At 37.2% G+C, this 23,945-nt stretch overlaps 3 protein-coding genes and 1 non-coding gene across 4 annotated transcripts; 1 reads left to right on the top strand and 3 right to left on the bottom strand.

Annotated features, from left to right (window-relative positions):
* Nucleotides 1–4,188: 4,188 nt before the first annotated feature.
* On the top strand, nucleotides 4,189–6,046 carry LOC113730391 (uncharacterized). The gene is made up of 2 exons (XR_011838842.1): nucleotides 4,189–4,437; nucleotides 4,873–6,046. It is a non-coding gene; the product is annotated as an uncharacterized protein (transcript).
* A 388-nt stretch (nucleotides 6,047–6,434) lies between these two features.
* On the bottom strand, nucleotides 6,435–11,224 carry LOC113730390 (26S proteasome non-ATPase regulatory subunit 7 homolog A). The gene is made up of 10 exons (XM_027255037.2): nucleotides 10,789–11,224; nucleotides 9,453–9,545; nucleotides 9,263–9,344; nucleotides 8,650–8,746; nucleotides 8,389–8,464; nucleotides 8,232–8,290; nucleotides 7,999–8,121; nucleotides 7,285–7,342; nucleotides 7,073–7,158; nucleotides 6,435–6,869 (listed from the first exon to the last, which is right to left on the bottom strand). Exons 1-10 carry the CDS (start codon nucleotides 10,973–10,975, stop codon nucleotides 6,798–6,800), a joined length of 933 nt encoding a protein of 310 aa, XP_027110838.1. The 5' UTR covers nucleotides 10,976–11,224; the 3' UTR covers nucleotides 6,435–6,797.
* A 1,741-nt stretch (nucleotides 11,225–12,965) lies between these two features.
* On the bottom strand, nucleotides 12,966–13,913 carry LOC140035813 (WUSCHEL-related homeobox 5-like). Its single transcript, XM_072077211.1, has 2 exons — nucleotides 13,518–13,913; nucleotides 12,966–13,383 (listed from the first exon to the last, which is right to left on the bottom strand). Exons 1-2 carry the CDS (start codon nucleotides 13,834–13,836, stop codon nucleotides 13,181–13,183), a joined length of 522 nt encoding a protein of 173 aa, XP_071933312.1. The 5' UTR covers nucleotides 13,837–13,913; the 3' UTR covers nucleotides 12,966–13,180.
* Nucleotides 13,914–19,618: 5,705 nt separating this feature from the next.
* On the bottom strand, nucleotides 19,619–23,505 carry LOC140034943 (eukaryotic translation initiation factor 3 subunit F-like). The gene is made up of 6 exons (XM_072073844.1): nucleotides 23,135–23,505; nucleotides 22,932–23,011; nucleotides 21,638–21,867; nucleotides 20,582–20,703; nucleotides 20,385–20,498; nucleotides 19,619–19,862 (listed from the first exon to the last, which is right to left on the bottom strand). Exons 1-6 carry the CDS (start codon nucleotides 23,354–23,356, stop codon nucleotides 19,773–19,775), a joined length of 858 nt encoding a protein of 285 aa, XP_071929945.1. The 5' UTR covers nucleotides 23,357–23,505; the 3' UTR covers nucleotides 19,619–19,772.
* Nucleotides 23,506–23,945: the final 440 nt, after the last annotated feature.

Here is a 23,945-nt window from a genome sequence, read left to right as displayed (position 1 = left end):
TACAAGAGAAGGAAATGGAAGAAGCCCAACTTGGATTAGAGGAAGCAGGACCAAGATCAACGCCACCAAGAGCCGGGCCAGCAAGATCCATGCCACCTACATCGTTGACACCCATTTTGCCTACTTGTATTTGTGGGATGAAGACAGTAATGATAACTTCATGGATTGCACAAAATTCGGGAAGAAGATTTGCCAAAGTTGTCAAAATTTTCCAGATCTGCTGCTGCTTTCTTGAATAGTCCCTCAGTAGTACTTGCTGCAATGTTCCACAGTTTTGTCTTCAGGGCAAGTCCACGATGTTTCTTCTTGAAGTTGTTATACAGGTGCTGCACACAGTATCTGTGCTCACTGTTTGGTAGTACCTCAGATAATGCTCGGTCAAGACCCTATAAATTATTACAAACAAAAGGCATTAGTAAATTGAAACAGATCTGTGTACAGTGCATATACAAAGGGAAGGAGTTAATACCTTCTGCTGGTCAGAAACAAAGGTGTAGCTGTACCCATTTTCAATCTGCAAGTCATTCTTCAGCAGCTCAAAAAACCATTTCCACTGTTCAGTTGCTTCTCTCTCAACCACTGCCCAAGCAATGGGCCACCATCCATTGTTGGGATCTACTCCAATAGCAGTCAACAGCTGTCCCCGATATTCAGCCTTTATGTGGCATCCATCAACCCCAATAATGGGCCTACAACCGTCAAGAAAGCGTTGTTTTAATGGTCCCAAACAGCAATAAAGTCTCATGAATTTTGGGTTGCATCCAGGTTGTCTGAAGGGAGTAAACATAACTTCCATTATGGTATTTGGGTGTGTCATCTTAATTTCTGCACAATATCTCCATATGTCCTTATATTGCTGCTCTGCATTTTCTTGAATCTTCTTTTTAGCAATTGCCCTTGCATTGTATGCCACCCATTTTGAAATTTCAGCTTTGAAGTCCTCATCAACTATTTGTCTTAATAATCTTGGAGGCATTTCAACATTACATCTAAATCTCTCCATGTACTTGTTTGCAAGCCACTTAGCAGAAATATTCTTGTTCTTCCATACATGACTGCAGTTTGTGTGCTCATTATTCATGCTCTTGACAACCAAATCAGCTATTCCAAGTTCCCTCTCAACTGAAGCATAAATAAACCATTGGCAAGGAGGTTTGCATTTTGCTCTAAACCTTTTTTTTTCATTTCTGTATGGCTTTACTGGTTTTCCTTTCATGATGGAATATGTTCTAACAGCTAATCTTAGCTGTTCAGCTGACTCAAACTTCATTCCTATGTGAAACTCAAAATTAGGGTCTTTTAGATCTCTCTCCGGATTGAAATCAACATACCTATTCCTCCAGTCATCATCATTCTCTTCATCTGAGGAGCCAACATCACTATGCAACTCAGTCACCACTGTGTCTTTATCTAATGCATGGACATCATCTAAATGAGGAGCTGCCTCTTCTCCTGATGTTCTATTGTTATTTCTTCTCCTTCTAACTTGCTTCTTCCTCTGCGACTGTTGGTTTCCAGTTCCCACATCCGTGGGTTGTTTTTCATTTGTCTCAGGCTGCTGCTGATGTTCAAATTCAGTTTCAAGTCCTGATTGTTGTGACCATGGATACATCCCAGCTGTTTGTTGTTGTCTGCCTAGCTCATCTACAACTGATTCTTGCTGTTGTGCAGCATTATTACAATCATCATTAGAATTGGGATGTTGTGAAGATCTAGGTTGCTCTGTATTTGAAGAATCCACACCAGATTTTAGCCCCTCAACAATCAATTCTTCTAACATTTCTTCATCCCTACAGAAATCTCTATCAGCACTAAAGCGATCACAGTCTCCATCCGAATCAATATCAGTCTCCACTTGGCCATCTATATTTCCTCTATCATTTGCATCCCCATCATCCCCATTATTCAAGGCATTCTCTTTAGAAGAGTTCCCAACATCTATCTTGCCAATTGATCCTGTAAATGGCACTAGTTCAAATCCAGGTTCCCTAATAACATTTCCATTTTCGTCAAGTTCCTCGATGGTGACTGCGGCTTTTTTACTCAGCTGTAGATCAGAAGGAAGGGACTTTGTGGCCATCATCTTGATTTCATTCTTTGACTGGTGGTCACAGTACACCTCCATGATTTTATGCTTATAAGCCCAATTGCAAAAACTGATAATGGCTTTATCAGTAGATAATTCCTTCAACCCATTTCGAAAATCTTTTCCAGGCTCAACATAGTAATACACCATACATCCATAATGCCCTAATTTATCCACCATGTAGTTTATTTCATGCACAGACATTGTTTCCGCATCACATAAATCAACATAATCTACATGCCCATCAATGTATCTGTAATTTTGCCAATTGAATTTACCCCCATGATACATTCGTATGGTGAACAGAGAAGAACCTGGCACTGCATGACATGCGATTAGTTAAAAAAATTAAAATTTTAGTCAAAACTAGTAAACCCAAATTCAATGAATGAATTATTTATTAACCCCTTTTTCCAGCATTAAGAATACTTTAATCAGTGTACTATGAAATCTCTATGCTTTATTGCAAAAAGCCAAAACAACGATAAAATGTAGCCCATACATACATGAAACACACAATCTATTCTGGGATGTGGATAACTAAATAAACTTAGGGATTTTAAAACTTTACCGTATGCATCAGATGGATCAAAATGCTGGCCCCTTGGTCTAATCACCCACTTGGGCCACTCCATCGTTCCAGGAAATGAAGATCTTGTTTGTCAACCCGTTCTGCTGTCGCTCAATTCCCCAAAATTCTTCGTTGTTGCGTTTTTCTTTAATTGTCAATTGTTTGATGTTTGGGTTTAGGCAAGGAAGAAGAAGAACAGATGCATGGAAGAGGAAGAAGAGGTGCAAGTGATATTTTCGACTTCCTAAATTGACCCTATATTTTGTATTGGAAATCGCGCGGACAGACACCTCTGCGAAGTTAACGACTAAATCTAACAGAATGGGCTCGAGTCTACCTTTTATATAGTTTGATGGCCAAAACCAGACTTTTAATAGTTGAGTGCCCAAAACTTGACGATGGCAAAAGTTTAGTGGCCACTGGGATAATTTGCTCATTATTTTATATAATCTAGTTTATTTCGAACATGTATAAGTGTTAAACATATAAAATGTTTAATTTGATATTATTATTTGCGTCAGAGCTAGTTTAAGTTGGAATTTACTTCACCCATAACTTTAATACTATATCAAAATTTTTATATTATGCACTAATTTTAATTTTTTTATTATATTGTTTTTAAACCTCATTAATCATTTTTTTTCTCACACAACAATGAAAACGTCCAATCAAACATAGCTATAATTATTTGTTTCTAAAAGGATGTTATGCACCAGATATGTTTATGCAGATATGTTTATGTTCTGTTTTTATTTAAGAATATGTTTAATGAAATATCAAGCCAAAAGAGTGGGAAGTTTGGAAGCCATCAAAAAACTTTTGACTTTTAAGGTAGCATTCCAAAGAAATACTACTGTGTTTGTTTGGATTACACATTATTTACACCTTATTTACACATTGACGTGTTTGCATCATTAACACATTTTTTCTTTTTTTATATTACATATATCACATCAAAAAAGTGTTACAGTATTTTTTTCACAAAATTATCTCAAATAATCTATTATCCAAAGAAATCTGGATTTGTTTTTCTAGGTCAATTAATTGGTGGATAATATTTGGATGAATTATTTTTAAAGAATTTTTTACACTTTAATTTCACCTACACGCTCCTTATAAAACAATTATTGGAAAAAACTTCTATAAAAAAGATAGGATTAATCTTATATACACTATCACCATTAGATATATATAATATACGTGCAAAACTTGAATTTAAAATTTAAAATTTGTTCATGTATCATTAATTCAAGCATCATAGTATATATATTGATAATTTATATAAAATTTATTAAAAAAGATACTCCAAAAAACAATCATTTAAAAGAAGAGCAAATATACACTAATCGTGTATATACTATCACGATTGAATATATGACACATATATAAAATTTGAGTTTCAACAAATTCGAATTATGTGTTATATGTCTAACGATGAATGTCGATACACTGGTAATATTCATGAGATTAATTTTAAAAGAAATCTCTCTAGCTTTAAAAGAAGGTAATCAGGGGAAGTGCATGGGAAGCGCGTGGTCGGTAGCTTGGGGAAGTGTGAAACTAAATGGGGGTAGCTTGAGTGACGGGGGAATAACTCCTATAGCCAAAGTCAAGCGAGGGAGCGAGGGTGACTGGGAACTGGGAACTGGGGTGAGTTTCGCCATCGGAAGCTTTTAGATATATCAGAATCCGATTCCACAAACTAAGTTGGAGTTTCCTCAATAGCCGGCGGGCAAGATTTGATGTCAGGATGTGGATCTCCTAACTTTCCCATTAACAGGTAAGCTTGCAATCCTTTAGATATCTATCATCTCTACGGCGAAAATTTTGGGCTTTTTTTTATCTCTATCTTACTGAAATTTAAGAGCATGTGTTAAACTGGTATCCTTGAATGTATGTTTAGGGGGGATTTTCAGGTTAAGGTTTCATCAGTATGATTCAATCTGTTCCCTGATTTGAATTATCGTCTTGTTTCTAGTTTATTTCCCCTCTTTTGTGGTCGCAGAAATGTGATTGTTTACTTAAGTCTTTTAAATGGACTTATTGATCTCTTTTATTTCTATTTTATGCATGCTGGAATTCAAAATTAGTGAATATTTAAATTGAACTTCGCAAGGAAACATCTAAGTAAGATGCTTCTTTGTTCAAGAACTATTATATCTGTTGTAGATTGCGCATGTCCGAGTCTGACATGTATATAATGCCTTGATTTCAGCTTCTTCTTAAGGGATACGTTGCAAAGCTAGATATGTTGGTTCAAAGAAGCAAAAGAAGCTGAAAAGCCCTTTTTTTTTCTTCTTTTTTTGTGACTGAAACAAGCATCCTGTGTTGAAAGGTAGCTACGTAGCATATAGCTACTCTTTGACCTTAGATTTTAAGGATTGATCTTCCCTTATTTTTTTGGGAGTAGAGTACACCGATTGCTGTAGTAAAAGTTGATTATAGATTTTAAGGCTGAAGGGATCGTCATACTGGTGAGAACATGAAAGCGAGAAGGGGTCAGTTTCCGAAGAATCAAGTGGCATTTGTATGTGCAATTCTCTGTGTTTCTTGTGCTTTAGTTTTGTTTGTCTCAGTTTTTAGATTACCAGATGTAACCATAGCCTCGTTTAGGCCCGAGAACAGAAGAGCAGTTGGGAGATATGAGAAAATAGGGAAATTTGGAGAAATGGTAATTGAAATGCTACCTGAAGATCTACCATTTACTGTATTTTTGCCTTCGGAAAAAGCATTTGAACGTGACTTAAGGTTGCATTTGAATGATAGTTTAGTGGGAGACAAGGCCAATGATACATATGCAATACTAACTCGAGTTTTAGGATTTTCAGCTGTGCCAAGGATGATAAATTCAGTTAATGTTCCATATGGTCAGGAGGTCGATTTTGATTCCTTGGCTGGATTTACCCTGTACATATCAAGGGGCGCAGATGGAGTGTTAGTGGTTAATAGAATCCGATCGAACAATAATGTTGATTTGCAGCAGAGGAGTAAAATCCTTGTTCATATTATGGATGGAGTTATCATGGACGCAGAGTTTGAGCAATCAGTTCTGCCTGATTACAATGAAGATGGAGGAGGAGGGTGATTTCATCATGTGCATACTTGCTTGTCAAAACTTGGCAATGACACCCATTGCATATTTTGGGTTTGGCTGCCGTACGCGTCTTTCATCATGGATTGCATGTTAATCACATAGGATCTGGTGTTGGAAAAAAAGCAAGAGCTTATTCTTACCCAAACGATTTGATTCATTATTCCTTTTGCGAGGTTTATCAAAGTTTACCGTGAAAGAACAAAAAGCATAACCTTGGCCAATTCATGTTTCATGTTTGTGAAATTCGAAACGGAAACAATTTTATCTATGTAGGAAAAAGATGATGTTGAACCTCTTTTTCTTGTGTAATCTACATTTTATAAGTGCCTTCCTTCCTCACAGGGAGGGGTCCCGGACCAAAAATTTCATTTTGTTGGTCCGCACCGCACTAACTACGTGGTCTTTGAGCAAGGCCTAACAATCTTATTTACTTATATTAGCACACTTCACAGTCTCAATTAAAGCATTTTTATTGGTAAGAAACACCTACTACTGAATTTGCCAAATTGTTAGTCCGGTCCGCGATAAAACTAACACATGTCCATGGATCTCAAATTTCTCCAAGGACGGGAAAGGCGGTGATTCTAGCGACTTAGAAGTTTAGAAAACTCCAAGCTTGCATTTGGCACAAGACACACGTCAATTTTGCGAAATCAGGGATTACGGGCACAAAATCAGCAAAAAACAACACAAACCAAAGGGGCGATCTGATAACTTTGACGAAGTCGTTTGCTCCAAGTCTCGAATAACTGCAGACAAATGACTAAGTATGATCGGTATTTCGGTTAATAGTAGTACACATCAATGCGAGATTCGCTAGCTGTTGAACATCCTCATCCGTTATCTGAGTAACCAAAGATATGCAACTTTCCGCACAAAAGGTGTAAAACACCATTCCAAACGATAGTCATGAGGTGACACAAAAATGAAAGCACTTTTTTGCTAACGATTCGAAAGGGCAACATCGGAATATATGCCCAAGTTCCCATCACCAAAGAGGACTTCGAAGTTGCACCAGCAATCTATCGACACACAAACTTCCGTGCTTAGCTTCCAGCTGCTGTTGGTACAGCAACTGGCTTAGAGTCTTCAGCCTTTTCGTGCTCCTTGTTAAGCATCTGCAAAAACGCAAGGGACACCCAAGTCAGCGACATCAGAAAGCATAAAATTAAGGAATGAATAATGACCTCAAGGACAACTTGTAAAGAAGGGCCCTTAAATGTTCACGCTACAAGTTCTAGTGACGTGTTAATGTCCCAACGTGATCAAGTACAACAACACTGATCAAGCAGGCAATAACACAAAGAAAATGGCATCTTACCTTGTTGTTGATCAAGTTATGTAGAGCAATTACGCTTCTTATAAGGGAAGAAAGGTATATAACCAGCATCATATCATTTGTTTTTACTGCAAAAGAAAGGAACAACATCAACCAATACTCAATTTTTCCTTTGGATTCTGGGGGTGGGGTTCCATAAAAGTAAATGTCTCAAAAGTATAAAGCAAATTCAGTATGAAGGATGCCAAATTTACCTGCAAATGCTTTTATTAACTCAGCCACATTGAGATTCGGAAGTAGGTTGAACACATCCTATGAGAAGGACTGAGAGCATTAGACAAAGGATCTAGAAGAGGCAACTAACAACGATTCATTCAGCTCTTCGTCTAGCTGGATTTCAAAGCATATTTTCAAATGCATAGACATAAATGAACCAATCCCAAATCCAATAAATGGATCACCGCACTCAATAATTGATAGATATGACTAGTAAATTAACCCCCACCCTTCTTGGGAACTGAATTGAGATCCCAAGTTACAAGAGCTAGGCTTTAATACCTTGGTCAATGGACTTGCTAAACCACATCACTAGGAAAAAAGGTATTAAAAAGGAAATTAATTAATCATAAGAGAAAATTTCTGCATTCCAATCATCTATCTGCAACCCCTATGCTAACGCAAAGTTGTAGATCCATGCATCTCAACTTAGCTTTAAAATTTAGCATAACAATGTAGAACAAGGCATTGTGGTTAATGTTTGCTTGAACAAACACAAAGATGCTACATTTGGTTAAAGAATTTCATCCAAGGGAGTACTACCTGACTGTCGAAAGAGATAATTGAAACTAATATGCATGAGATGTTTAAATTGCTAAATTCTACACTTGATGAGGTTTAGTCTATTGGAAAGCCACCACACACACTGTCCTATATAACGAAACTCAACTGAAGGTTATCAATCATCCAACCTGCAAATGATAGAGAATCTCATGGTTTAAAGGTAATTTCTCATCAATAACATTGTCAAGATAGCTGCGAATCTCTTGAAGTCGTGCATCCAATCCCTTTAATGCAGTGAGTTTACCTGACACCTAGATAGACAAAAAGATGACCATTATTATCTTCTAAAATGATTCTAAAGGAATTAGAATTCCAGTATTCTCGTAAGTATCGCATGTAATAAAATCAGAATGCCAAGAACCTCAGTTGCAAGGGTACTAATTGTTGTGTCCTTAACATCCCTAAGCAAGTGTTCAACTCCTGCTCACAGGCAAGATGAGAGGTAAATGCAGAAATGTTAGACCCTAGCTGATAAAGGGGGAAAAATGGAAACAAGATCCCAAGTATATCAAGCTTACCGATTTCTTCAACTTCATGAGCAGCAATTTCAGAAGGCACATGGACAAACACCTTCTGACTTTTCTGGGTTGCATTCTGCAAACATACCCAACAACAGTTGAACAATGAAGAATAACAAAATCTCATTTTTGTTCAGTTCATACTTAAATAACCATTATGCTTACCCTAATTGGCAGGGATAAGGGTCCAGACTACAAGTTATTTTAGTCAATTCGGCAACAATAGAACTCCAACACTAAACAACAACAGAAAGGACCTACCTCTTTAACCTCCTCAACAGCATAGTAGGCTTTAGTAGGTATTCCCAGTTCCTTGGGCTGGACATCAATTATGACTAGGACAGGGGTTGGAACATAGCTGCAGTGCAAAGGACAGCACATCAGAAGTAGACGGCATGGACTTTTAATATGCTTACAGGCACACTAACCTAGAAAAGAAGTTAAGAATAGAACCTCTACCAATCTAACTTTGATGCATCTTGGGGACAAAAGCAGATGTGACAGTTCAAGTGAGAGCAGGTGACAAACACTTAGCCAACAACTACTGTGAGAAAATAACATACCACGTAAAGTTCACATAGAACTCATGATCCAGGTTTGGCAGGGTGGCTATGCCAGATCAAACATGACAAAGATGAGTGACAAAGTCACGACAGATATAAGATGCAGGTTTGGCAGGGTGGCTATGCCAGATCAAACATGACAAAGATGAGTGACAAAGTCACGACAGATATAATTGAACAGTAAATCATCAATCACTATACCAGAAGGAGAGTGGACAACAGGACAACGATGTTTGATGGTAAGTCTTAAACATAGAAAACATTCTACCATTTCAGGGCAACAAATGTACATAGAATAAAGATGATCTTACGCATTGAAAATCCCATGAATATTCAGGTCATTTTCCCGTAGTTTTGGACCAGTACTGTACCAGCCAACAACATGCTCCTTGGCTGAAAAACAAATATGCGTCACTCAAAACTTAGAGAGTGGAAAATGTATGCTAGACCCAAACAAACAGCAAATAAGAAACTATGTGCACAAAAGAATAAGGTCAATACCATTAATTCTCCGAAACATGGAAAACATTGATTCATGATAATTATGGTCAAGGAACGAAATGCTGGGATCCTTGTCTTCTTCTTCAAAAGGAACTGCACATTTCAGACAAAGATTTCAGCTACACCATAAGGGAAATCATCAAGAATCAACAGCAACTGTGATAATGGGACTTAGGTTCTGACTGTTAAAGATTCAAAATCACCAGACCCACTCCAACTTGAAAAACCAAAGAGGATGATTTGAACAGGAGAATTCCTATTGCTGGTTTCAAGTTTGAATGAGAAACAAAGTTCCCATAGGTGCTTATATTGAAGCAATTGTGTCCAATCAAAAACACATTGACAGTAAGATTCCACAATTGCTAGTGCAAATTCTGATCATAGGACATGTTTCTTGAGTATATTTTTTGGAGAATTTCACAAGCCAACTGCAAAATCCTTCTCCAATTGCTGGACGGAGAATGATGTCTTATACTCTTAAGACACACTTAACAGCTATTTCCATGCTTACATTTACCACACTAACAAGTCTCTCAGCAATGTCTAGTAAAGCCAAAGAAGTCATAAGCCCTAACTCCACAGCTAACAAGGTACCAAAACCTTATTTGTTTTGCTGCTCTTATGCATAGATAACAAATGTTCCAATGTCCCCTACAGCCATTGTCGAAGTCAGTACTCATATGCCAGCGGCCATTAAAAAAAATGAAGAATCCTGTATTTTCGCTCTTTCCAAAGCAATGAAGCTTAATCAACCGGGGGGGGAAATTGAAGAAGTATAAACGTTCAGAGTAAACTAACAGTAACAGCACCCAATTAAGCTGAAGCACTGAGAAGCTACATACTACAGTCACCGAGCTTTAAGCCAATCGGAAACAAAGCTCAAAGAAAAAACTCCACTATATTACATCTACCAAATATAATTGCCACCACTAAATAGCAGAAGAAATGAAAGGGCAGCATAATTGTCTAGCCCAACGCTCTTTAGATTCAACAATTATTATTATTATTATTATTATTTTTGCAGCATAGGTCGTTATTTGTAATTCATCGAAGCTTAAACCCTTCAATAAACCCACAAAAAGTACCATTTCTTCAAAATTATTATCTGCAATTGCCCCTCAACAATCTCCTTCTTTGCCCATAAATAATAAAAAAAATAATGCCTTAAACCTAAATTTCAAAAGCCAATGTTACCTCATCCTACACCTCAGCGACTTCCTTTCTTCCAATATATCATTAACTTCCCAATAAAACAAAATAAATTGAACAAAAGCTGGTCAAATTCGAAACTTTAAATGGGTAAAAAAGAAAAAGAGAAAATTATCAGATCTGGAACCTGCATAGGAATTGGTGACGTCAACGGTGCCCCTGAAAGAAGTGCCGAGCAAAACCCCAACGACTCGTTTCTTGGTGTCCCGAGCCACTCTGTTGTAATGATCCACTATGCTAAGCAGCACCAGTGGATGCACTACCACTTTCTCGATCGGCCGTGCTGATATCTGCTGCGATTTTATCACATCCATTCTCTTTTCTTTTCTTTCTCGCTTTTCGCTCTTTCTCAGCCAAGAAAAATACCTGTTACTACTATTACTAAACCAAATTTTCAATTGCGAAAATTGTCAGATTAATTTCAAATCCCAACAGAAACTAGTCTGCCTACTGGAGGAGGAGTTCCCGGTATATAATATAATGAGAGTTTCTTGAAGGAGGAGGCAAACGGCCAACAGGGAAAAAAAAAAAAAATAGACCTACGCTTTTGTTTTGCACTTTTTCTTGTTCTTTTCTTTGTTCACAATTCACGCTGTCTTCAATTTTTCAACTTCAACGTGGGCCGGATCTATTGTAGGTCTATAGAGAAGGCGGGCCTTACAAAGATAAAGTGATGGGTTAGGCCTCCTTTTGATTGGTAGTATCTCCTGTGAAGCTGTTGGTTCTTGTGTCTTTCCCGAAAAAGGGCCAGTTTGAGGAGCTTCCTGAGAGTCTTGTGAATTAGTTGGACCAATTATATGTCAGGACCCATTAAAGTAACACAGGTGCCAGAGATTTTAGGGCCAACGATGGGTTGGGTTAGCCCAAATGATGTGAGCCGCATGGGAACATTCCTGGGGACGAGAGCGGGATCGGAGCCATGGTGAGTGTTGAATACTTGAAGCACGGCCCAATATAGTAAATTAATTTAAAAAAATCATAGAGGGATAAATTTTAATCTACAGAAAAAGGTTCCTTCCTCCTTTATATATAGTATAGTATAGACTCTACAATATATTTGATGTGGTTCACATTAGTAGCTAGCCCCAAAAAAATGCATAACAAATTTCCAAAGATGCACAGTAGGACCAATAATATATACCTAGCTAGCAGGCAAATAAACGTACCTGGCTCGCAAAAATTTCCAAGTTAGATTGTGTGGAGCGGCCAAGAAGCTTCATGTGCAAGAAGAACTAATTCATGCAATCGTAAAAATTCTACATGGAAACATATTCGACTGTGGAAAAATATGACTGTTGAATAAGCCAGTCTGCAAATCTGGTCACCGATTCCTCTTTCCGGCACTGCAAATGCAGACGCGATAATGTAGGATAGTGTACATTTTCCAGACGGGTGCACTACCGACCAATCTGGTCGGACCGGTAGTGGTTCAGTTTCCATCATCTCCTGCACCCAGTTTCCTTTTAGATTAAAATAGTAGTGTAGAATATATAGATTAAAAAGTGACTATTAAAAAAAAAAAAGAAAAAATGCAGACGAGATAATTCATGGACACGAAAGGAAGAAAAGAACGTGGGCATACTAAAATGTGAACATTTCCAGAGTCCAAAAAGATTACAATCGTACAAGGAAAGATGATAACTTCCAGGAGGTAATGTCATCTTGATAATGGGAATTATCATATTCACTGACTACCGTCGTGTATGCTTGGTGAAATTTTCGGCTGCGTTTCCGCGATTCCCGTGCATTTGTTTTCATTATTGTCCACTGCTCTTAATATTACCACTTACACGAAATGCAGACATTGAAAATGCATTCAAGAGAAACGAGCATTAATATTCGGAGTGGGAGGAAGAGAAACAGATTAATCAGAATTAACTTGAAGGAGAAGTTATGGGTATACTCTAGTCTATTTTATTTATGCCGTTGAAACAACCTAAGATGAAATATCCTTTCTTGATGCCTCTGATTCTAAAAGAAGAAAAGGAAAGTCAGTGATCATCGACTGAAGGCGTCAGTTTGACTGATCTCTAGTTCCTGGCATGGCATACTCTTTGTTTGTTTTTTCTCTTGCAGCTGACAATCTTGGGAGAATAAGCGGCCAAGTCCCATTTTCCATGCATTCACATACGTGCATGTGGAAATAAAATAAAGATTCATATATCCGGCAGAGTAACCCCGGGAGTAAAAGAAAATAAAAAACCAAAAGTTGCATGCAAAGGAGAATGTCGAAGCATTTTTGAATTTTCCAAGCTCCGACCTAGTGATCAATTATCTAGAGCTACGTGCAGGCATTTTACAGCTATAAATTAAATACAGTAACATAAAACTTTCAAGCCACACAATTTTCTTGTTTCCGTCCTGCAACAAATTTCATATGCATGCGTGCTACTTAACCTTGCCTTCTCCAAATGCCATGTTACAATATTCATCCAGAACCTAGCTAGCTAAACATGTGGTTAAACCGTGACAGAAGTCCCAGCTGGAGATAATTAATTAGGAGATTTCTTTACAAGGAGCTAGCTTAAACGAAGATCCAGGGTTGGATGGTCCATCTCTGCTCCCATCCCGTACGAAAACGACGCAGTCCCTTTGCAGTCGTTTGCGAAGAATCTCAGCTGCTTCTCTGCCTCTGATTCAGTACCGAATGAGTTCAACGGAAACAACTGCAAAGTCTCTATCACCCTCTCAGGCTCTGAAATCTGATTTATCTCCGCAAAATCTGTCCAAAAATATACATGTATGTAGAAAAATAAATATTATGCATATAGGTCCTCCACAATATTTTTTTCCAATGAACACAAGTGCAAAGAAATAAATTCCAAGAAATGCTGTGCATGAATACGAGTGACTTACGTGTTATAGAAGAAGAATTCTTTCCTTGATAGTGATTTTCTTTTTGTTCATCAATTGAAACTCTGCGACGCTTCTGTCTTTCTCTAGCCTTGTGGTTTTGAAACCAGTAGAAGACATTCTTGCTCTCGATCTTACCATAGAAGCTTAACTGGGACGATATCTTTTGGATCTGGTCGGTGCTAGGGGTTCGGAGGCCAGACCTAAAGAGGTCAGTAAGAACTTTCACTTGTTCTGAGGTTGGATTCCACCGCCCACACTTAGTCCCACCGCCACCAACATAGCCACCGCCTCGTGGCTTAATACAAAAGCCCTCATCCATTTCACTCGGTAAAACTTTTTCCAACTTAGCTTCTGGAACTCTGATCTTTCTTAGTGAGCTACTTTTACTTGTGATCGGTAGCTTCTACACTCAAAAGAAGCAGTGGGCTCGTGTGCATATTATATACCACTAGTGGCAAAGTTGGCAAAGACATGTTTATGTATATTTGTTTTTTATTGTCACAATTTCTTTTCGTTTTATTCAATTTGGCATCTAAAGTACAGAGCAGAATGAACCTTTTTTTAGGCCACACTGCTTTGATTTTAGGGAAATACGAGATAGGACTTTGAGGATTTGATGGAATTGTTTTTGTCTAGTTTTTTGTGCGGAGGGAGATAGACATGCTTAAAAGCTGCCACCATTCAAAATTTTGGTCCGCGAGCAGACAGGGAGGCGAGTCCTCAAAGTTTGCATTGAATTATCGGGACACTAACAATTGGGCATATAATTGCAATGCGAGTTCCGGATATGCTTAGGTAGATAATTCAAGTGTTCAATACTCCCTCCCTTTTTTTTATAACTGACGTTTAAGATTTTACACATCAATTAAGAAAAGTTTTTCATTACTTAAATATATACACTACTTTCCTTTTGTACCCTCATTAATTACTAGAATTGTTACAAAGAGAGAAGCAATAATTACTAGGAGTAGTAATTAAAAACCCTGTATTGGAAAAAAGAGATAAAAGAGTAAAATTGTGAAAAAATAATTAATACTGTATGGGGATAATAAAACGACAGATAAAAGTACATTAAAGCAAATTTCTTAAACGTCAGTTATAAAAAAGGGGAGGGAGTACTTAAATCTGTACACTACTCTCCTTTTGTACCCTCATTAATTAATAGGGTTATTACAAAGAGAGAAGCAATAATTACTAGAAGTAGTAATTAAGAATCCTGTATTGGAAAAGAGAGATAAAAGGGTAAAATTGTGAAAAAATAATTAATACTGTATGGGGATAATAAAACGACAGATAAAAGTACACTAAAGCAAATTTCTTAAACGTCAGTTATAAAAAAGGGGAGGGAGTACTTACTATCACTTCAATGTGAACTTATTGCAAAGATGATTTCTTTGTCTTCTTATTTATTATTATTGTTGTACTCAACTACCTTAAATCCTGAAAGAAAACATTAACAACAGAACTTTCAGATAACCCATCTTTTTCTTGCATTTCTTTTGAAATCAGTGAGTTACTTATAAGAAAGAAGTTACTCCAAAAAAATATAACGTATGAGAAAGATTAATTGAACAAATGAAATATTGCGCATAGGAACTTACACACCAAAACCCTCCACAAACCGAGTTACTTCTTGGGATTTATGCACTGCCCTTTTGTTGCTCGTGGTTAGTGTTTAGTTAGCTAATCCAATAGGACAAACCCACAAGGACATGCAAATAATCCAAGTTTAATTCTTAAACTATTCTATTGCTATGCTAAAGATCATACTGGCAGAGAAGGTTGATGGTGGTGAAAGTCAAAGTTCACATTGTCTGATCCTAGTTGGATGCTTTTGATCACTGACATGGGTACTGAGTTGTGCTGACCATGCGAAAGTTCAGTCAAAAATTGTTTGGATATGTATGTGTAGTAGACCTTCTTTTTAGAGCTGTGTGGGAAGGATCAGAGGACATAAAGCAACAAAAATTGAAATTTGAGAGGGACTACACATATTGACCGACTGGAATTTAAGAAGGGAACCGAATTGGCTTTTCCTATGTCTTCTGGCTCCTGTCTTATAGGTTACCAGTTTCTTTTACTCAGTGAATCAACGAACTTGCGAAACTCATTGCGATTTCTGTTGTTGCAAATCCAGTACAAATTAGGTTAGCTTAGTTTGTTTGTTAGGAATTGTATTATTTCAAGTGCTGTTTATTCTTTCGCATTCATATTTATATTGTCGAGGAGTCAATCATGGAAAGCATTCATATTTATATCGCTGCCGTAAAATTTCAATTTTCAACCTCGATCAGTCTCTGGGTTCCAAATTAAAGCAGTCATAAAGCCTCGGCACTGCAAGATTGAACTTTGGCATGGAATATTGCTAGGTTATTGTCAAATATTTGCTCTAAGTGGAAAGAGATAGTAGTGTTTGAATGAATGGCCATATTGGCCATTAACCAACCCCCTACTATGTTGCAAAGCTTCACTTTTGAAGAGATAAAATCGCCATATTCAATAAACACTAAAGTAGCAGATGAATTCATGAAAATGGTGCATTATGCTCATAAAATCAGAGGCAACCACAAAAAAAAAATCCCCATTTTTAGGTCCGCAATCTATACCACCAACTTGTCGTTTATTTAATGTTCTCAGCCATTCTTATCTGGACATCTTGTGTTGATTATATAGAAATCGAGACAGTAAACGGTCAACTGGATGTGCGTGCTTTCCGCAATTCTCGAGAATGTTTGAACTCCAACCCATAGTTAAGTAGTACGAATTTATTTGTCTCTTGGTGCTTGGCACTGCACCATTCTGCGTTCTAACTCCCAGGAATTTCACTACATCTTAAAAGCATCATACATACATACACCTTGTTTTAATCCATCCCATCGCGGGATGGAAGTACACAACCAAAACACGATTATGGAATTGAAACAATAGTAACCTCGCTTAATAGTAACAATGTCATTTTATATTGGGATAGTCATAGGAAAGATAGAAAGCTGAGATGGGAAAAAGCACCAAACGTCCGATTCACCTGTCCTCATCAATCCTCCAAATAGGTACGGCCACACTTATCTTTCATCCCAACTCAAAAGAAAGAAAAAAAGAGGGCCTTCTTTGAAGGTTTTGCCGTTTTGGGGGCGCAACTCATTTCTTTACGGCTCACAAAATCAAGGAAAATATATGTTTTTCAGTGAGATTCGAGCAGGTCCGCCATTGCCAGTTAATAGTGTAGAGTGCAGGTGCATACCTACTGGTTAAAATGAATTGATCCATGCAAATGCGAAGCATAGGAGGGAAGTGTATTAAAATAACGAAGGGGCACGCGTGAAATCTAGGCCGCCCTAATTTCCGTCATTTTCTTTCTTGTCTCCACTATCTTTGTCTGGACTCGGTGATGGAAGCTCTACCAACACCCATTTTCGCGACACCATTATTACAAGGCGGAGAAAAACCTCTTGTAACTTGCAAGAAGCCCCCAATCATAGGTCCGGAGAGCTACGGAGGAAGCAGGTTCTACTTCATTAATAACCTTTCTGCCTCATGCCCTCATGCGACGACAGCAGCAACGTACACTTTTTAGGTTTCTTCCATTTCCTTTACCTTTTGGCATTGGAAATTGCTTGAACTCCGATCAAAAGTTTCAACACACTAACCACTTTCCAACCATCATACTTCAGTCCCGACCATATGCTCGTGGCTTAATGCTATTGGCTCGTTTCAAGATAGCAGAGCATGTTGGTTCTAATCAAATCCTTGTAACGCCCGTTCTCAGGCGGGCTGAAAGCAACTTAATTAGGTCAACCAACCAGTTTAACTTCTCCTGTCCTTTGCTCCCTCTTTTTTTTTTTTTTTTTTTTTTTCTTTGCATCTCACAAACAAAAGAAAAAAGTCCTTATAATCATGCATGTTTTGTGGTCCTCCCGACTTGAGAGTTGCGGCACCAGACTTTGCGAAGGAGGGAAGAATGCAATTTTAGCCTTCAAAATTTGACTTGTACTAAGTTGGTTTTCAATATTTCGGTCAAAAAAATTGTAGTCTTTTGAGTATTCAATTTCGATCGAATTAGGTCTTATTGTTTTGATCTTAGTAATATAGTCTTTAAAGCGTATTGATTGACCAAACTGGTGGCTAATATTTTGTAGGATCTGAGAAAATTTATGAGTATAATAAATAAGTTACGGAAGCATAAAAAGTTGAATTTACCACTGGAATAAAAGCATGTATTCTGCACTTGCTGAATTTATTTATTTTTTGTACTTTTAATAAAACAAATTAAACATTATAATTTGTACCTATTGTTTTGTATATCTTTATGTAAAAGTTACAAATTAGCATATCTACCAGTTAGCATCATTTCGTCAAAAGTGAATATCGTGTACTTATTTTATTATTTTTTGGATAAAAAACAAAAAAATCCCATGTGATAAACCTAATATACAGAAAAGCCTTCCGTAATTTCAAAATATACAACACGATACCCCGTACTTTGAACTAAATTGTAAACGTGACGGAATCCGTTAAATTTAACGGAAATGGACGAAATGACCAAAATGCCCTTATATAATTAAACAAAAGACAACTCAAAAAATCATTTGTTTTATTCTCTAGATAGAGAGAATTGAGGGTTAAGGGGTAGAATAGGTATATTTGTTAAAAATTAGGTATAAATTTTTTTTAGGTTCCAATAAGTCATTTCCGTTAAGTTTAACGGATTCCGTCACCTTTACAATTTAGTTCAAAATACTGGGTGTCGTGTTATATATTTTGAAACTACAGGGAACTTTTCTGTGTATTAGGTTTATCACAGGGATTTTTTTTTATATTTACCCTTATTTTTTAGACTTTTTTTTTTTTATTTTTTTAGAGTTTTCCAATAATTTCTATAGAAATTTCAAGCATTTTTATATTAGGTTAATAAATGTTGTTAGATTTCACAAAGAATTAAGAACCAGTTTTGTCAATAATATACTTTAGAAACTATATTTGTTTAGATCAAAGCATTAAAGACTGATTTTCTCAAAGTTAAATATTTTAGGACTAACTTTATTTTGGCGAAAAAACTGAGGACCAATTTTGGCCGACCCCCAACCTTTGAGGATTAGAAGTGCATCTTTTCCCTCGCGAAGGAAGTACAGGAAGATCGTGCAACCTTTCCACTCAGGGTGAACCACTCTTACAAAATGAGAGCCTAACAACTAGTACCAAACACCACAAAGACACCGAATCACTATTTTAAGCGAAACATATAGGGTAAAAGCAACATGAATCAGATGGGCGTTCTAAATCATACAACTCACTATCCCCGCCCATATACAAAATTTCAAATTTCATATGAATCAGATGGGCATTTCTGCACTAATTCCATTCTTACTCCACTGACCCTTTTTTGTCTTGTGTCAATGGGCACATTCCTATGCTACTCATGTTTCTGCACTAATTCTATTCTTACTCCTACACCGACTTGTCTAAGGAAGGATCCAATTGAATCAAAGGAAATCGATGGAAATTAAACCGCAAATATATTTGTATATCTTATATAATTTTGCAATTCAAAAAGTCTAACTAATTTAATTTGCGTATTAAACGAGAAAAATTTCACCAAATAAAAAAAAGATTTCCAATATTTAAATAAAATAAAATCCTAAACAATCAAAACAAAATAAACCTCCACAATTAGTAAGACAAGCTTGAATAAATGCATAAATAAGTCTTAATGACCTTTAAAGAACTATTCACACGCCAGCCCAGCCAAGCTCGTTTAGAAAAAAGCCCAATCTGATGCTTGAGTTCGACTTATTTAATAAAACCAACGAGCCAAACTTGAACTTATACGGTCCAAAGGAAGGTTTTTGCTATGGCTAAAAGCAAGGGACCGTTGGTTTCATATTTCTTACTTTCACAAATATTAGAAGCAATTTCATCTGACCTATACCTAAAATTAAGCCGACCACCGTATTATCTAACTAGGCACAGACTTTGAACGTGTAGGCACCCAAAAAGTGAAAAAAAGTCGTCAACCTTGTAAGTTCCGCAACTATTTCTACAGTATGCCTCAGGCCTTTAACCTGAAAAAAATGTGGGACGTACAGAAATGGGAGAAAACAGACTGCCGCCACCAAAAACAACGGAAATCATGAATATGATATAGAACAATACATATTCTTCAAAAAGATGACCACATCCCCAAAGAGCTGGCCATACAAAAGTATCAATGAAAAAGTTGAGACGATTCCGAGCCAGTTGACAACTTTATTAGTACAATTACAAGATCTGAGCAGCTGTGTTCAGCTTTTCGGCTAAGCTAAGTTGCGTTCTTGTGATGCTTGACAAATATAGCAAGAGTAATTGATCCTATGTGAAAGTAACAAAAAATTGTGGTCAGGAGAGATAAATACATGTTGTTCACCTTCATGATCATAACAGCACAGCACAAAAGCATGTAATTTCTAGCAATCAACGACAATCAGAACCAAGGAACGATAAAAATAAATACAAAGAATACCACCAGTTAAACAACAAAAAACATATTTCAGGTCTAGGTTAACTTTAATAAATACGGAAGTATCTCAAAATTTTCAGGGGCAAAATAGTTCAGTGCCTCGCTAACTAAAGGGCCATTTAAGATCCCAACAGCGACAAGAAGATCATCATATACAAGTGAAAGACAAGAGGCCCAATACGCCATAAGGCAAATGCATCAACATACACAAGACACACACATGCACATAATAGGTACCTCAACAAACATAAACACAGACACAAAGGCCAAATATGCACTTGCGCATATTTATGACAAAACAGAGACACAGAGCTATACGACTCCTTTATCTTAGGCGCCAGAAGGAAGGAACATAGCAAAAACATGATGGCTACCTGAAGACTGTCATTTACAAGCTTATCAAAAGCTTGGGATGAAAGTTTTGGCATGGAGGATACAGAATCTGATATAAATCTTCCAATGTTATTATCTGGTGCAACGCGCCCTTCCTGAAATGAAGATTCAGAAGAGGTTTAGAGAGAATCCATGGGAAGTGCCCTTGCAAATCCGGTATATAGTACCATTATCTTACCACCACATCGTCAACATATTTGTAAACATCATCTATTAGAGCAAGTAATCGTTCCATCGTGGCTTCCATTCCTTCCACATCACCAGGGAGTTTGTCAACCATTGTTGTCTTGAGAATATCAACTACAATCATTACAAGAACTTCCAAGTCAAAATTGTCTTTATAGTGATAAAACAAATAAATCTACTGTAAAAATTAAGCTCTGCAAGCAATTCTTATTACAAGACCCAGTCATTAGAAAGAGAATTACACCAGGGAAACCATTAGGATCTACAAGTATGCAGCATCTGAAAGAAGGGAACAATTATCTTATTATCTCTCCAATTTACCCATCCTAGGCTCTAATTCGCTAATCCCGTCATCCACTCTTCCATGCCTCAAACTTATCAGACTAGACTCTGCTAATCTGTCCAAACAAGCCAGGTCCAAAACTAATAGGTCAATCCAAAGAAACAGTTGGCCCAAGTTTTTTAGTTGTCCTTTTTCCCCCTCTTTTCTTATTATTTCCCTCTTCAATTTTTATTTGACTGGATCCTTAGGAGTAAACAAATGGTTCCATATGCAAAAGCTAATCTGATCATCTCTATTCTTCCAGTTTATAGTAATTTCTTTAAAGGCTTGACTTTTAGGAAAAGTAACAAGTGAGACAAATAGTCAATAACCCTGTTGTTTGAACACCCATTAAAGACCTAAGCCATTCATAAACAAAATTCCCTGCCATCAAGAAATCACCAGCGGTAACTAACCAACCATATCAGCATCCATATGCTAGAAGATCACTAAAGGGAGGACTGAGGGAATATAATGGGTTCAATGTAGATCAAATCCCACTAACATAAAATAGCATAAATTTCCAACAGGGGAATGGAATGCAGCTCCATGGATTTGCTAACTAGATGAGATGCTAACAAGGGCAGCCTAATGCTTTCTCCACACAAAGCAAAATTAATCTTTGCACCCCCAAGGTAAAACCCAAGCCTCACTTCCCTTAGTCCACTTAAGTATAGCAGGTAAGCACACAATGTAAGAGCAAGGATATTGACGCAGATGGCTTACATCCAACCCGCTCTGCTTCTACCATTCGTAGGTCCAAAGGAATCTCTTGAAATTGTGCAGCAAGTTGTTGATCTCCAAGAAACAAATTAACAGAGACAAAAGCTTTAATTGAAGCCCCTGCATTGGTGAATCCTGTATCAACAGTTAAATGAACAGGATTTGGAACTTCTCTTGAGTAGAACTCATGAATCAAAGCACTGCCACCTGTGACTCCGGACCCAGTTGAAAACCTGTCAACAGGCATGGAAGTAATACATCTTAATTCACTTTAGAAACTACCATTAGTATCTACAGATAACACATTGCATATATCGAGTTGCAGAGTACCTATCGCAGAATTTACCATTCAACCTCAAAGAACAAACCATTCACCAAATCAGTATTTTGAAAAGCACATCTAATGATGGTTTCATTTACGGTTTATCCAACAAATACAACATACAAAGGCCACCTTCCATGCAGAAGTGGTAAAATACTTGAAATTGTATTTGATTAGCCACAGCAAATGAAGAATTCCCAAAAAAAAAAAGGAAATAAAATCATAGGTAAGGAGAGACAATGTAAAAGAATAATCTCGTTTCCAGAAAAGAAGAGAAAAATTTACAATAAGTTACGTTTGTTACAATTTGTATTGGCATTTATTTTGTGAGGATCTGTAACAACCTACTTCTACTACCTTTAAAAGGCATTCCAATCTGAAGTTCATCTTTTCAGTCGATCACTTGAAAGCAAGCCTAGAATAAGTGAGAGAAGGGCCAAGTCTGAGCAAGAAGCAAAAGCTCCTACTGGTAGTTATTCCTCTCCATATTTAACGAAGTTTATAGAGTGTCATTTATTAGCAGAGAATTCTCATTATCCAACAAAACAACTAAGAGGTCCAAAGAAGCCACCATCAAAAAAGAGGGAAAAGATGCTTCCAGAAGTTAGACTGTATATACCAATGAACGAAGCTGCATGGCCACATCATATGCGCATCAAATATCACACTGTGATAAACTGTCCAATCCAACAAGGAAAATAACACAGTAGATCATTTAAGTTGGTATCAATTACTAGTAATCCTGATTAAGAAATCCAGACTCCGTGATAAAAGACCCCCTGCACCACGCACAGGCAATGTTTTGAAAATACAGGCAGGCAGGATAAGAATTTCTAAAGCAAATAATATACATTGAAAACATGTTTTGCCACAATTTTTATTCCCTAACTTCCTAGTTGACGACCCGACCTTTTTTGTCACCATTCAACTAAGGGGAAATAAAAGGGACGAAAGAAAAGAGTTTCCTGAAGTTACCATCCAACAATAACTTCCTTGGGATTCACCTTCTGCTGAGACGCAAGCATATTATGGTGGTAATCAATATCTAATGCAACCTAAAACCACAACAAATGTCCGAAATTACTCAAATCAGCTCCTTCAAGTCATTTTATCTAAATAGAGGAAAAATCTGAACGAAAAATAAGGACAGCAAAATTAATCGAGAGGCGAAAGAAAACCTGATCTGATGACTCGTTATGGGGAACGGCATACGAGTTGCGAATATCGACAGTGCCGTCAGGCAAGACGGAGCCGAGAAGAGTACCAATGACTCGCTCGGCTTGGTCGGGTCGCCTGACAAAGCAGTCGCAGATGTTAAAGATGACTAATGGATGAATCCTTGCCGTTAAATTGGTCGATGCTTGGGGAAATTGCAAAATTGTTTGGCCGCCCGATGCCATTGTTTGATCTCCGGTCTGTTTTGGAGCGACAAATATTGGGTTTGGAGGGAGAGCTCCGCGGAGAGATGGAAGTCGGAGCGGTGTTAGGCAATTGTAGGGTTTAGATGAGTGAGAAAGAGCAGATGGTTGGAATTCGTACAATGGGCCGTTTTATAGTTTTAGAACATTTTTTTTAGGCTTTAAATACAACTTCGGCCTGTTAGTGGGCCGAAGCCCAGAGCAAGGGCGCTTTCGGTCGTATGTGAATATCTTTCTAGTCTCGTTTCGCTTGGTAAAGTCGGTTGGGAAATTTTGGGTTTTATTTTCTTAAAAAGATTTCTTTACTGCATGATTAGAATTAAAAAAAAAAATAGAGATTTCCCATATTACCGATCAGTACGGAACTGATCAAACTACCAAAAAAAAAAAATTTATATAGAGGAAGGTAAAGGAAAAAAACCCACCGTCGTCGAGCCATACCAAAGAAAAAGTTTAAAAGTATTAGATGATTTTTTTTTTTTGGGTAAATGTTGTTTGTAAGCTTAAAAGACATCTCTCTCTCTCTATATATATCCTTATACTATATAAGAATGAGTTAAGGGCAAAGATT

Source organism: Coffea arabica, chromosome 2c (assembly GCF_036785885.1).
Source record: "Coffea arabica cultivar ET-39 chromosome 2c, Coffea Arabica ET-39 HiFi, whole genome shotgun sequence".
In the NCBI taxonomy this organism is placed as follows: domain Eukaryota; kingdom Viridiplantae; phylum Streptophyta; class Magnoliopsida; order Gentianales; family Rubiaceae; genus Coffea; species Coffea arabica.
Note: the sequence above shows the minus strand (reverse complement) of the source record. Positions and strands in the feature narration are given on the sequence as shown.